We start from the raw sequence: 15911 nt of genomic DNA, 5'->3' as shown, positions 1-15911 counted from the left end.
AAAATGGTTGAATAAAGATTTTGGATTTTAAAGTATTTCGGGGTGCGGAACCCTATTTCCATTTTCTGCCTACCCATAGTTCTGGCCCTGCCTGGTCACATGAATGAATTATTAAGAATCATTGAGAATAAGCCAATAAGGAATGCTCACTTGAGAATGCAGTCTTTTCTTTACAGTTTTATTTACAAAATGTATTAAAACTTTGTACATGCCTCATTAAAATGAGGCTCAGTAATCTGTCCGCACATGCAGTTATTTTCTTTACAGCCATAAGTTTGCTTGGCAATTTTACTGCTCACCAATCTGCAGTAAAAAATAAAAAAGGAAATCAGGAAATTTAAATAAAACAGAATCATTTCTAAAATAAGGGGGGGAAAAATACTTTACTGCTGACCTTTTGCAGTAATGGCAGAAACTTGTAAGCAATTTACATTTTTTTTTTACATGCATTATTTTATTTTGTTAAAAAAATACCGAACATCATTGCTTCGGCTTGAGACGCGCTTTTAAAAAGTAATTTCATTCAGTAACGTTTAACCCTTAACTTGACAGGCGCTGCCAAAAGTAAACTTTGTGTTGGCAGCTCTATCGCAGAAACGGTTAAATCACATTTGGGGAAAACCTTTTTTTCTTGTGTTTTCTTTTTAATTCTGCACAGCTTTCGTGTCCCATATTGGGATCATTAATAGCATTTAAACATTAGAAAGAAAAAAAAAAAAATCACAGTTCCGTTATAAGAAGTTTGGCCATTTTTTTGTAGCCAGCGTCCACTCCTAGGCTTCACAGGTAACTGCTTTCTAATGTGCTGCTGGCCTGAAATAGATAGCGTCTAAAGGCCGGTCTCCATGTTTTTATCAATAAAGAACATTACATATCCTTGTTATCATGGAACAATAGCTATGGATAACTATGTTTACTGAAGCTCGCTAAATGTGTCTCTCTATGGAGTTGGCGTATGATATTCTACTTCTGAATTTATTCAGTTTGCATGATGATGACACGTTGAGGACTACGTCTTGAAGGTTACTGTACAACTCTCGTTTTCAACATTGACAAGTTGGACACCTGATGCGACCAGTCCTTTAAAGCGAGTTAGCAAGGTTTCTGCTGACACTCATTCTAGGATAACGAATATTGATAAAGGCCAAGTAGTGAAGAAACAATATAAAGAGGTCTTAAAAGTAGAGGTATCAAAGCTCCAGAAGGTTGACCCTGGAAATGTGAACAGACCATGATTTTATAAACAAAAAAATAAGAACATCATAAGGCAAGTATTTCACGTGTTTGAAATGCCTAATGGCTGCACAGGAATTCATAGGGATGAGCAATGGATACACATACCGAACCATGGTGTTTGGTTTAAAGGGAACTAAACCTGAAAATCATGTTCTCCTATTCAAACAAATAAAACGATGTCACGTTATCTGGAACCAAAATATATATTATTATATATTAATATTATAATTTACATTGATGATTTCTGTTTAGAGTAAATAGTTAGATGGTTTATATATTTATAAATTCTGTTTCGGATATATTTGTTTCCCTACCATCATGCTTAATTGGTCTTAATTACAATCGTTGAAGTTCTTGCTTCGACTTGGTGCTAAGGTATAAAAATATGTCTGAAACCTTATTAATGAGCTGTTAGCCCCTCTCATTTTGCCTTTGGTCTACAGGACACAGCAATCTTACATATTCTTTCAAACTGTAAGAGGCCCAGGTCTCATTTTAATGGTTTTACAGGTTTTTGAAACCATTAATTTTCTCTAAAATAACGAATGTCATGTCATTTATTAAAAGATCCAAATATAAAAAGTATGAATGAAAAAAAAACAAAAAACGCTGGACAATGCACTAAGGAATACAAAGATATCTAAAACAATGTGTTGTTCCTAAAATATACTCCAAAAACCTCTAAAAGTCTGAATTGATTAAAATAAGGTCCAATAGGATCAGTGCAGCTCCCTTTGACTTCTATGGGACCTCGACTGCTTTTTCTTGCCGAAGATTCTGCTCGTTTTTACACTTTATAAATCTCGCATTTTGGAAGCTTTAGAATAATAAAAAAAACAAATGATTGGTGAAAAAAATCGCAAATCGAAATATAAGTAAATCGGCCCCTTAAAACTATATTCCGGTTTGGCCATTTAAAATGATTCTTGATGGCAATAGTATTAATTAAGGAATTAAAATTAAAATATTGGACAGTTGGTATTTTTGTTTTTATAAAAAGGTGGCAAGCCTAACTGCATGCCCTCTGTGAAATGTAACTTCCACTAAGAATGCCTTTGAGGAAGACACTTGCCCATCAAGTTTTCTGTACAGATCCCTAAAATTCACAATTAAATTCATATTAGCACAATACCTAGATATAACTCTCCATCCAACATAGACTGTGTATACGGGGGAACCCAAAATATATATGCTTCCAATGAATAAATTACAAAATGGATAAAATCTGAATTAGAAAAATATCTTATTGATGCTAAGTTCGGTTCCTATCTGCATTCCTTTGGGTCAGTACTGACCAGTGGGTTGAAGAAGAGATGAGATGACTGTATATATTACTATAATACAATAGAGCCATGAATATCCTGTAAATTATAACCTTATAAATGGCGCCTAGTGATGTCATTGTTTATAATCTGATCTTAGTGATGTCATTTCTGTCACATGACTCACAGAAACCTGTGTATTACCCCCTGTTGCAAAATATGAGGATATTAGAGGTCACCTGGGAGTTCCATGACCTGTATAAAAATACTTGGGCTTCGGCCTTGTGTTTTTATATGGTCATGGAACTCCTCTGCATTTTATAATGTCCTTATATTTTATAATATACTTTTTATACTTTATTCACTATATAATATACTATTGTCATATGTTACTAGCATTATATTATTAATGAGCTATGTATATGTATATACATATACAAATGTATATATATATTTTGTTACAGTTAGCATCATCATGTTACTCACCTACTGTAACACAAAGAAACCTATTTTGGAGGAGAAATTAAAATCTTACAGTTCCTATTAAACAACCCAATCTATATTCCTTTGCATATACAGATACGACATCTGTTATCCAGAATGCTCAGGACCTGGGGTTTTCCAGAGAAGGGATGTTTCTGTAATTTGGGTCTCCATATCTTAAAGCTACTAAAAAAATCATTCAAACATTAAATAAACCCAATGGTATTGTTTTTGCCTCCAGGAAGGAATAACTATATGTTTGTTTGGATCAAGTACAAGGTACAGTTTTATTATAACAGAAAAAAAAGAAATCATTTTTTTTTTTTAAATATTAATTATTAGTTTAAAATGGAGTCTATGGGAGATGTTCTTCCAGTAATTCGGAAGCTTTCCGCATAACGGATCCCATACCTGTATTAATATGCTTTTAAATAATTGGTTCCAGTTAACAAAAGGAAAAGAAAACTGAGATTTCCGAGGACTCGCTGCATCTATACTATATAAATATCTACAACTGTTATGTCCTCCTTTGCAAATACCCAGACTAGCTAACGTTATTATAGCGTCCCTAATTAATCAGTTAAAATAAATGTGCATTACTAAAGAACAAGCTGGCCTAGTCTGAATGATTATTTTGTATTACTCACAGCTATATAGGTATAAGCTCACTTTAAAGAACCCCCACTCTCCATGAGGTTTGTGGCACGGGGGGCACTTTTGGGCACATTGAGAGCCATGTATTTAGTAGCCTCCATTGACTTGAATGGGAGTCACCTGCAAACAATAGTTGCGGCATAAATGCAGCAAACAGCAACCGCCAAACACTGATACAAGCAGTTGCAGGTGTTTCTTAAGCAAGTCAGTTGGGCGCTTTGGCGCTGTATTTTTGGCCTGCTCATAGTGCCCAAAGCACTCCATGTGGCATGACCCTAAAGGTGCTAAGATTAAAATTGCAAAGCTTTGTTTCCCCAGGCTGCTGCAATTTCAGTTCAATATATGTAAACTTCTGAACATTATTATATTTTGCCTCATGCTGCAGCAACAACAACAATGTGTACTTTAATAGAATAATTCCGTTATTAAAGACTAGAAAAAACACAGAAAACTGTGAGACTCATTTGTTGCCTTTGAGTGGTCAATGGAATCACTGCAATCAGTACAGTAACTATAGGAACTGACCACGCTGCTTAGAAACCAATGGCATTTTTCATGATACAAATATTACATTCATGGCATGGATGTTCTGGCATGGAAATGATTAATTTCTGTAAAATCCCATTTTAGTAAAATAATTGTTTTCCCTCATACTGTTTGTAAAAAGAGCATTGCTAACACCTTGCCATCCGCTATGTATCTTACGTATCATTTCGTGTGAACTTGAAAGTGCACTCACTCCAAATGTATTCTTCTCATACATAAAGACTTCTCTTTATTACAGGCATTCGTAAGGTTCTGATCTTAGACTATTAGACTCTTTCCTACATTACAGGTGATATTTTCTGGCTACCCCATCTTTAACTCCGGTAATCCTTTCCTTCACTCTTTGATCCATAATATGAAAGTGTAAGTGCTTCGGATAGCAAGCCATTAACATCCTTCTTTAATGCAAGTTGCTGCGAGCAGTTTTGAGTTAAACATACAGCAATGCAACTTCCAAGAGGAAAAAATGAGATGCGGGTTAGGGCGGAAGGACATTATTTAAACATGGGAGTGAATGCACCTTTAAAAAAAAATGCATATTTGAGTACATGAGGCCCTGTAGAGTGTTATTTAAACGATGGCTTATAGAGAACTTGTCCTTTACAAGAGCACATTTTTGTACACGAGGATCTTGTGGTGTGGCCAGTTTCAGATTTCATTTTTTTATTTCTCTTTTGAAGCAAAGCATTCGAATTTCAGTGATGGTTTGCATTGTTGTGAATCATCAGAATGTTCCATTAAGGCACTGAAGGAAAACAAAACAAAAAAAAAAGTTCTTTCCGCTAAGAGTTTGTTGCACCATCAGCAGTTTGTGTCATCCTCGACACCAGGGAAAGAGTTGGACTGGCTCAGGCGGTTGGGATCGAGGGATGAGCCTCATTCTGTTCTGTATGATCTATTGGCTCTTCTTTGTAATAACCTGAAGGAAAATATATGTATGCAGGATTATTAAGGACGATTAAGGAAGTACCAGCTGCATTGACACATAAATGTTGGATCAATGTCAATGATCGATGACAATGCAAGAGTCTACACCAGTCAGATTTAGAAAATACCAATAAAATCTTTAGGTATAAGAAAAACGACGTATCCTGCAAAAGATCTATTACACATTCACTACACTTGCTTAGTTCATGTAATAATAGTACCCTTTAAAGGGGTGTTTTACCTTTAAGTTAACTTGTAGTATGTTATAGAATGGCCAGTTCTTAGCAACCTTTCAATTGTTCTTCATTTTTTTATAGTCTTTGAATTATTTGCTTTCCTCTTCTGACTCTTTCCATCTTTCAAATAGGGATCACTGACCCCAGCAGCCAAATCCTACTGCTTTGTGGGGCTACAATGTTACTGCTATTGTTCCCTTTTTTTTTTCTTTGCGGACCCTCTCCTATTCATATTTCAGTTTCTCATGCAAACCACTGCCTAGTTGCTTGGGTAATTTGGATAGCTGCTCTAATTCTAAACTAGAGAGCTGCTGAACTAAAGGCTAAGGGGCCGATTCACTAACTTCGAGTGAAGGATTCGAAGGTAAAAAACTTTGAATTTGGAAGTTTTTTTTGGGCTACTTCAACCATCGAATGGGCTACTTCGACCTTCGACTACGACTTCGAATCAAACTATTCAAAGTAAAAATCGTTAGACTATTCGACCATTCGATAGTCGAAGTACTGTCTCTTTAAAAAAACTTCGACCCCCTAGTTCGCCATCTAAAAGCTACCGAAGTCAATGTTAGCCTATGGGGAAGGTCCCCATAGGCTTGGCTAACTTTTTATGATCAAAGGATATTCCTTCGAACATTGGATTAATCCTTCGAAGGATTTTATCGTTCGATCGAAGGAATTATCCTTCGATCGTTCGATCGAACTATCTGCGCTAAATCCTTCGACTTCGATATTCGAAGTCGAAGGATTTTAATTCCTAGTCGAATATTGAGGGTTAATTAACCCTCGATATTCGACCCATAGTGAATCGGCCCCTTAATATTTCAAAAACCACAAATCATACAAAATTAAAACCAATTGCAGATTGTCTCAGAAAAGCACTCTCTACAACATACAAAATGTTAATTCAAAGGTGAACAAACCCCTTTAAACAGACTTTAAAAAAAGGCAATCCTCTTTTTTCTCTGTTTGTGACCATTGTCGTACCCTTTAGATTTTAACGCTCTCTGTTCCGTAGACATTGTAGCCTTCTCTGTATGTAGCATAATTCTGGGTGCTGGCTGCAGGAGGAGGCTTAAAATTTTGTGCATTCTTGGTGAGTGTCATTCTTTTGGACTCTGCTCGCGACTTGTAACAGAATTCTATCAAAGCTACCATCATGGCAAGTCCAAGCCCTCCAACCAGTATATAGAATACCCCTGCGACATTACTTAGACTCAGGGCACTTGTCTTGTCCTAAGGAAAATGAACACATTGGTTAGTTTTCCTAGATGAAGCCAAGAATGAAGAACTATCATGAACTCCTACCCTGACCAGGAGGCACCAGCAAGGTTGAGCGTTTTGGCAAATCTTTTCTAAACTACAAATAAATGCCAATATACTGTCAGTTATAAGTAGCTTATAAGTAATGTATTCTATGCAAGACTTTCCTATCTGTTACTTTATTATATTTATATTACAAATGCATGCATTCTGTTATCTGCCGTTCTCTAAAATATAACTACACTGCCTGCATTGCTTATCTGTAAAAAAGAATAACTATTATCATGCACGGTATGTGGCTAATATGTCGGTATATATATCTTCCACATGGGATTATGTTTGTATTTCATCAAGTTTTCAACATTCAAATTGGATGGATACTGGACAAATAAAATAACCTGAAAAAAATGTAGCCTTATCTTAAATGCCATTGCATTTGAACAATATAATCTGGACATCATATGTGTGATGCTATATTTTGATTGGTTAAAGTCATTAATATTCGGTATATAAAGGCCAAGTATATTGCGCATCGTCTTGTGACATTCAGGCATATTTATTTTGACTGCATTACATTGCTTTGATGTCTAGTACTAGTTTCTAAAATGTCAACAATTCAAACTAAGCATTTTTCCTCTGAAATAGTCTACAATTAATTAAACATATGCCTGCCAGGGTGGTCCACCATAGTGGTAGAAAATAGCAGACTCATTAGCTAGACAGCAGCAAAACAAGTCAATGCATTATAAATATGAATATCAATATGAAAATTGGATGGAGTGAGCTATCGATTACCTACTAGAGGCTACAAAAATAGAAATTTTCAGTATGAAAAAAATGTTTTCATGCTTCAAATATATATAGTGTATCACAAATTTGTTTGCCCTTAAAACGATATATACATATATTTATAGAGAGAGAGATATGACATTAGCCTAGGTTGTAATTCCCTCTCAAGTGTGTAAAACGTGTTGGGGCTTTGTAAATAAAGTATAATAGTAGATGAAAAAAATATTGCTCTTCTGAGGTTGCCAAAACATTGGCCTCTCATAAATGCCAAAAGCTTTGGAATATTCCAGAATTAAGAGTGTGGGTGTATATATGTTTCTCAATGTTTGTAGGAACCTCTATGTTCTTTGTGTAGTTGCAATGCTTTGAATGCCTATTTTGTTTAAAAAAAGAAAAATAACTTTGTGTGCATGAACGTGAGTCAAAATGGGACTTCTAATCAATTCAAAAGACCTTCTGCGACTGACCTTACTTCCGGAGTCCTTGGCTCCACATTCACCCTTATCGTACCACCATTTGTTTTTCAGCTTGTCTAAGATGCCTTGTTCACTGAGTTTCAATACTGCAAGGTTTACAGGAGTTCTTCACGTGGGAAATAACATAAATAACATTATATTATGTTATTTTATGTTATTCAAACTTAAAACTGTTTTCAAACTATACAAAGCGATAAAGCAGGGATCCTGGACACAAAGAGCTTGAACTGCAGGCAACCTGTGATCATCACCTTAGTTTTAACACTACAAGTGACATTCTATTACCAGGTCCTGCCTATATCGCTTTGAGTAATCGGCACACACTGTTAAAAGAATAACAACAACAAACTACAAAAAATGCACTAGGATTAACGTAGCTTTTCTATTATCATATTAAGGTCCATCACTCTAGAATACCTTTTCCACTGAGAAATATGTCATGAGTTTGTTAGTATACTGTATGTGTGTCTATTTTTAAAACATGCTAATTATTGCCTGCCACCATTTTTTTTAAGAGAAATTGTTATTATGGTAAATCTACAAAACTGTCTGCCAAAATTCTGGTCTATGTATTGTCCAGCAACACAGGCAGAAGAAATTGTCCGATTTGAGGTCTTCTTATCTTACCCACATATACAAACCACTGTATTAACCAGCCATCGTTTAAAAAATATCTAGCAGAACACCATGAAATTAATTGACCTTCAAGCTTCCAGGAATATATACAGAAGAAAATAGATATGATTTCCAAATTTCCCCTAACTGAGGGGAGGGAGTAGCCCCATTGTTTGGGAGCTACAGCCATTGACCAAAAAGGTGTTAGAAGCATCTGATTTATTTCCAACTGCTTTAAACCTAATATACCCATGAGGTTAGTGTTAAGCACAGAAAGCAGTAACATATTTCAGCTTCTACTTCCACCTAAAAAAAACTTGCTCAAGAAACAAACTAATTTTCCCTAATCCTCCTTATTTTATATCTTGAGGATTGAGTTGCATGTTAGCAGAGAGCTGATCTGAACTGCATGTGCAGCGTCTCTGTAAGTGAGGACAGACACGCCAACTTCTGTGTGAACAGTAACTTGGTTGCTTTATAGAACTCAGCATAACATGTCTGCAACAGGAACTTTTCATAGAGAGAATACACAGGAAGAGGAAGAAGAAAATCACACAGGGTTACAGGTCAAACATGTCATCACATTGCTAAGCAACAATAGACCTTTCCTTCATAAAGTAACATGCACTGGAACAATCCCCTTCTCCCCTTCTCAACAGTATGGAGATTATTCCACGAGAATTATTCTTTCAATCAGTTTCTCAAAATGATCCTTGGGCAATGGTTTGGTTAATACGTCTGCTGGACCATAGTCTCTGTTGGACAGTACTGCAATTCAATGATGCCCTGTTCTTGAGAGTCCCTCAAAAGGTGATATTTCACATCAATGTGTTTCGTACGCTGCTTTACCTTTTCTGTTTGTGGCAACTTAATACCACCTTGGTGAATTTTCCATCATGTGCTTCATAGAGTCACCTGTTTTGGCAAGTGGTTCTACCCCTCCTGTCACAGACACTGTTGTTGTCTCTTTAGAGGATTCAGGTATCATGGTTTTTGATAAGGAAGACTCGTCAAAATATACGCTGTGGCTTACTGTCACTTTGCAGGTTTTAGGATTTAGAACTCTGTAAGCTTTACTTTGCTCACTGTATCCAATCAATACAACTTCTGTAGCTCTGTCTCCCAGTTTGTGGCATTTTTCACTTGGAATGTGCACATATGCCTTGCAACCAAATGTTCTCAAGTGATTTACACTAGGTTTCTTACCATTCCACAGCTCGTAAGGGGTAGCTGCTATAGATTTTGTTGGTAGACGGTTTTATAGGTATGTTGCTGTTGTTATTGCTTCTCCCCAGAATTTTTTTGGGAGGTTGGCATCATTTAGCATACACTTTGTCATCTCTACAAGTGTGCGATTCTTTCTTTCTGCTACACCGTTCTGTTCTGGAGTATATAGAGCACTTATAGATGTTGAGTGCATTGTTCCTTTAGATATCCTTTAGCTTTAATGCTTGTGTTCTACCCTCCATTGTCAGATCCTAGTGTCACATGATTGCACTGGAATTTGTTTGTGGATTCTGCTATATATGCTATATGTTTATCCAGTGTTTCACTTTTGCGCTTCATCAGATATACTTTTTGTGTATCTGGAGTAATCATCTATGAAAGTCACAAAATACTTGTTTCCAGCTGGGGTCTGTGTTCTCATTGGTCTACACACATCACTGTGGATCAACTATAAGGATTGACTTGCCCTGCTCTGACTTGTTTTAGGTAGTGGCAACATTGTTGCCTTTGATTTGATACAGCAGATGCATTTCATGATTGTATTGCATGGTAAGATATCGATATCAGAAGTAATATTTTTGTTTAAAAGTTGCATCTGGATGTCTGTGTCCCAAACGTCTGTGCCATGTATGAATGCATTTCTGATGAGGCGATTGAGTGGCAATTTTATCCTTGTTTTGTCCACATTTGAGCTCGTACAGGTGTCTGTCTGCTGTTCCCTCAGCTATAATTTCAGAACCATAGGGCCCACCATCGGATCAGCCCGATATTGCCCACCTTGGGTGGGCATATTGGGGAGAGATTCGCTGGTGTGGCGACATCGCTAAACGAGCGGATCTCTCCGTGTATGGCCACCTTAAGCTTGAAACATCCACTCCACTGTGTATCTATACTATCTGGAGTTTTATGTGCAACACCTGTTGCAATTTCCTTTGCTGTCTTTGCCACTGCATGGTTTTGTTCATTTTTCCATATGAAGCCATCTTTCTTTAAACGGCCTGGCTTTTTACAGCGAAAACACACTCTGCTCTGTGCATCTCCTTTTGCAATTTTTCCAGCTTTTGGTAGTGATAGTTTCTTTCACAGCTCTGTTTTCCTTTCTGCGATTATATTCATCAATTAACTTGCCTTTGACATATTCTTGAGTTATTTCTGACTCTGGTCTGACTTCAATGGCATTTATCAGCAGGCTACATGATTCAGGAAGGCTGCATAGAAGGAGAGCTGCTAAATGGCTGTTCTGTAATTTCTAAAGTTGCATTTAAATGTCCCTGCATTTCCTGATTTTTCTGCAGTCTCATGCTGTATAGTTTACGCAGCAGGTGCAGTTTACTGTTTAAAGGGGAAGGAAACCTCGTCGGCGCTAACCCCCCTCCCCCCTCCCGTGTATTGCCCCCCTCCCTCCTCCCCCCTGGCCTACCCCTCCCGCTGGGCAAATGCCCCTAACTTGTTACTTACCCTTCTGCGCAGGTCCAGTCCAGGGAGTTCACAGACGACATCTTCTTCCACGCGATCTTCTTCCTCTTTTGACCGGCGTTTTGGCGCATGCGCAGTAGGATCGTTTCGCCGGTACGGATCTACTGCGCATGCGCCAAAAGTCAAGCGCATGCGCAGTAGATCGTACCGGCGAAACGATCCTACTGCGCATGCGCCGGTCAAAGGAGGAAGAAGATCGAGTGGAAGAAGATGTCGCCTGTGAACTCCCTGGACTGGACCTGCGCAGAAGGGTAAGTAACAAGTTAGGGGCATTTGCCCAGCGGGAGGGGTAGGCCAGGGGGGAGGAGGGAGGGGGGGCAATACACGGGAGGGGGGGTGGGGATTAGCGCCGACGAGGTTTCCTTCCCCTTTAAGTTTGATCTCTCGTGGAGTGAATGCAGTGCATTCTGCATACCCTTTGCTGTAGATTCTTTCCTGATGTTGATCATCTTCTACCAGTAGGCTAATAACTGCTTTAGCCTGTCTGATTCTTTTATCCCAATCCTCAGGATTGTTTTCTAGCCTCTCTGTGCTGAGTACCTCCCACAGGTCATCCTTACATAGAAGCATTTCCACCTTAAATTTCCATAGCGATAGTTGTGTTATTCAGCTTTGCTATGCCTGACCTGAACTTCAGACTAGCTGCCATTTTACCATGTGCTCAGCTTCTGTCTGTCTCTCCAGAGATTCTCAGGATCAGATACCAGTGGTGCTGGGATCCATAATCTGTTAGCAGAAAGCTGATCTGCATGTGCAGCTTCTCTGTAAGTGAGGACACAGACCAACTTCTGTGTGAACAGTAACTTGGTGGCTTTATAGAACTCAGCATAAACACTTCAGTATAACATGTCTGCAACAGGAACTTTTCATAGAGAGCATACACAGGGAAGAGGAAGAAATCAAGAAAATCACTCAGGTCAAACATGACATCACATTGCTAAGCAACAATAGACCCTCCCTGCATTAAGTAACATGCACTGGAACAATCTCTGTCTGTTGTTTTCCAACATTGCACAGCTTCTAAGAATTCAAAGTCAGGCAATCAGACAATGTCTTTGAAGGTTTTCATTCATTCAGGTACGGTATACAATATCTAGTAGTAGCATAAAGCAACTGGACTTCTGGAGTAGACAAATCATGTTAGAATTGGTTAGAAATGTATTATTCACTGTTTTAGTCTTGAATCATTACTGTTTGTTTGATTTGCTACATAAAAGCATTTGTAAGTTGAAACTCATTTTTTGCTTTCTTTAGCAATAAAATTAAAAATATTAGGTTTGAATGTATATGAGTATTTCCAAATAAATTGCTTGTATATCAACTAGTTCTAACTCTAGTATAAACTTTCAAATTCATAAATATTTACAATCTAGACATTAAAATTGGGGATGGCAAATTACGGAGACACTGTGCATACATTTATAATACCAGTCCTCAGTCCTAGTGGCAGGTCAGGAGATGGGGAAGTCCGATCGATCGAATATTTGAACGATCGGATCTTTGCGTCTATGGCCATCTTATGTCTGTAAGTCTGTGTTCTCCCTGTTTGTCTGACAAATTTTCCTTTTTAACCTCATTTTTAAGTTTAGATTGAAAAAGCCAGCCATACTCTAGCTTACTTTTTTGAATTATTTGAAATAATTTATTTGAACACTCTACCTTTTAAAGAGGACAACAAAAACAATTACAACAAATCTGAAACAGGCCGAATGATGGCTGGATTCAGTGAGTACATCAGATCACAGGCCCACTTGGAAATGCAACTGTGAAACTATTGCAAAATGTTCCATCTGACTCATAAGCTTTTCCAGTACCTTTGGCTAAGTCTGCTTGGTGCCAAATGTGGGGGTAGATTGAAAATGAATGATCACAAAATTCTGACAAATTCCCATAGCCACAGACCAACAATTAAATAGTTAAATTAACATAAATGTAAGCCTTAAGAGACTTTCACACCACTGGTGGTAGGCATGGGTTACAGTTGTCCCAAAAGCCCCCATGATATCACTTTTGATGTTCAGTAAATGTATCACTGTGATAGACTACACAGAAAACTATTTCTGTATTTTATGTCTCTGATAAAAACCTGTCTCTATGGACAATATCTAAAAGCAGCACAATCTCAGATTTCAATATTCTCAATTAATATCTTCTCTCACCACCAGGTTTAAACAAGTCCTGTACACTTTTGGTTTAAAACTGAAATTAAATGTACGGTAAATAATTTAGGGCAAGTGTCACTTTTGGTGCTCTTAGTGAAGGTCAAATCATCGGCTACATATGGTGAGTGTCTTTCAAATGACATAAATGGAAACGCCCCATGGGTCACCCTGGATCTGCAATTATTGTCCTTAAATGTGATGCGACACGTGCTTCATGTTGTTAGTAATGTGCAATGAATATTTTCACCAGCTCCACAAGTAGAGATGATCAAAGTGCCCTATATACAAATTCAAAACGGAAAATACTATCAAAAAAAGGTCATCTACAAAATCCATGGGCTGCTGGAAATGGTTGAAATGCCTAGATTTAGCCTAGGAATGGTGGAATTAAAACAGAATATATGTGTGCTGCAAAAGTTCCCTATAATAACATTTCTTGTCTGTGTCACAAGGCATTATCTTCCGTCTAGCAGCAATGTATACGTGGAATAAATGGCTCCTTTACACACACATCTTAAAGCCTGCAAGCTAAACATTGCCCTTGATATTTTAATCTGAGTGGAATAGGTATGCAGTGCAAAGGACCAAACCAATCAGTTAGGCATTGATTTCAAATTTCAAAAGCTACTTTAAAAACTAATGGATAAATTGATCCAGTTCTCAGTTATTTAATGTTTAGATTTTCTGTCAGTTACCGGAATAACAGTCTTGCCGATTACTCTTGACTAAGGTACCCGATTGTGGTGACATTGAGGCTGACCTTGGAGTCACCTCCCCCGCTGCCGCATTCTCCTTTGTCGTACCACCATTTGTTTTTCAATTTGTCCAAGAGTCCTTGCTCATTCAGTTTTAATACTGCCAGGTTAACAGCATTTCTTGAAACGATAAAACATAACTTGTAAGAAAATGTACAAAAGGCTTAGGAATAGAGTTGTGCGAATGTCTTCAAATCGGTTTTATGGGATTTTTTTTTTCATACTTCTTTTTGCAGGTTGTTTTCCCAAGGAATAATAACTGCAAATGTGTGAATAGAAGGAACATTTTCAGCCATATTATTGCAAAAAATACAGCTAGAGATTTGCAATAAGAAAACCAGCATGAGAAGGATTGAGCGTCCCGTTGCATTTATCTACAACTCTAGAATAAACAGTGATTTGCCATATTTGCGGTTTTTAAATTTGGGGGGAAATAAATATGAAAGTTGTACAAAAATCGCACATCTCTACATATGAAATTATAGCGTATAAGAAAGGAGCACAAGAGGACAAATTGTCTGGAATTTTCATGGTATAGATCTATAAAGTAGTTAACAGTAAAGAATAAGTTAGTTACTATAAGGTGGCCTGTGTCTGGAGGGGTTTATAACAGACACGTGCGGTATGGGGAAAACTACAACATTTTTCAGTAGAAAACTAAACAGAAACACCACATCATGCAATTAACATTCAGCACATATGGCAATTAAACATGGCTTTTACGATTTAGATTGAAAAAGCCATTGGACTGGAAAATTGAAACAGCAACAAACAGTCAGAGAAGACAACACACACAGAGAGAGAGATGTAAATAAAAAAAAAGATGCATTACGTGAATGAAAAGACATTTTACCATATTGTCATGGAAAAGAGGGGTAAATGATACTACCTTAAAAACGGTCAAATAAATAAAAAAGGATAAAGAAAAGCAAACACAATGCATCAGGGAAGGTGGAATACTATAACAACATATATTGTTATATTATTCCACCCACCTTAATGCTGAGCCTTTTGGTGTTGCCACTCCATAGCCTTTGGAATCGAGGTTTCCTCCAACTTTCATGGTATCGCAGGGCTTCCTCTGCTCAATGTATTCATTCATGGTAGATTCCAGCAGGAAGGCAAACTTTCCTTTTGATTTCCGAACCCGGGCCACCCCATCGTCGGTGGTTTTGGTAAATACAGATGGCTCTGCTGATTTCATGTATGACCACATTTTTTCATAGACTGCTATTTTTGATCTCTGCATATAAAAGAAAAGACAGCAATAATGGGCATAATTAAATATACATGCATATTAATAAAATAATGAATTTGGATCACTTTGAAAAATTTTAATTATTCATATACACTGAAATATCTTTTTTTTTTTCGTTTTAAAATTTCAGCCATATTTGATCTGCAACACAAACTCAGGGATAGATTTATAAAAAAAAAAAAAAAATCAAGTTGGCATTTTCCCTCAATTCGTGGAAGAAACGGGCTAGTATTTTTTGAAAACTGTGAATAGTCAGAATTATCAAAAGTCAAAAAAGCCAGAAAAATTAATTTATTTAAGGGATGCACTGAATACAGGATTCGGCCAAATCCAAGCCATTATTCAGTTTTGGTTGGTTGAATCCGAACCTTACTAAACGCCAAAAATATGCCATGCCAAATCCTAAATCATAGGGTATGCTGCAGCCCTATTTATTTTCCCAATTTATTAAAACATTTGAGGTTTTCAGTCTCTTTGAAAATGTAATGTAATAATGTGATTGCTCCTTGTTTCATGAAAAAAAAAATAGTTAGTGCTCAAGGAAAAAAA

At 37.2% G+C, this 15911-nt stretch overlaps 1 protein-coding gene across 5 annotated transcripts in view; it reads right to left on the bottom strand.

The window, feature by feature from the left end:
• Positions 1–3328: 3328 nt before the first annotated feature.
• The window catches only part of gria3.L (glutamate receptor, ionotropic, AMPA 3 L homeolog), a 193139-nt gene continuing 180556 nt past the window's right edge, over positions 3329–15911 (bottom strand). Inside the window, exons 13-16 of one of the 5 annotated variants that reach the window (XR_005963153.1) lie at positions 15100–15347; positions 14110–14224; positions 6265–6577; positions 3329–5100 (exon numbers count right to left, since the gene is read on the bottom strand). Coding sequence is in view for 4 of the 5 variants with exons in the window: in XM_018228561.2 (XP_018084050.1) it covers positions 6332–6577; positions 7861–7975; positions 15100–15347 (609 nt within the window). In the remaining variant the exon portion in view is untranslated. 5 annotated transcript variants of the gene reach the window in all.

The sequence above is a fragment of the Xenopus laevis genome, chromosome 8L (genome assembly GCF_017654675.1).
Source record: "Xenopus laevis strain J_2021 chromosome 8L, Xenopus_laevis_v10.1, whole genome shotgun sequence".
NCBI classification, from domain to species: domain Eukaryota; kingdom Metazoa; phylum Chordata; class Amphibia; order Anura; family Pipidae; genus Xenopus; species Xenopus laevis.
This window is presented reverse-complemented; position numbering and strand designations above follow the sequence as displayed.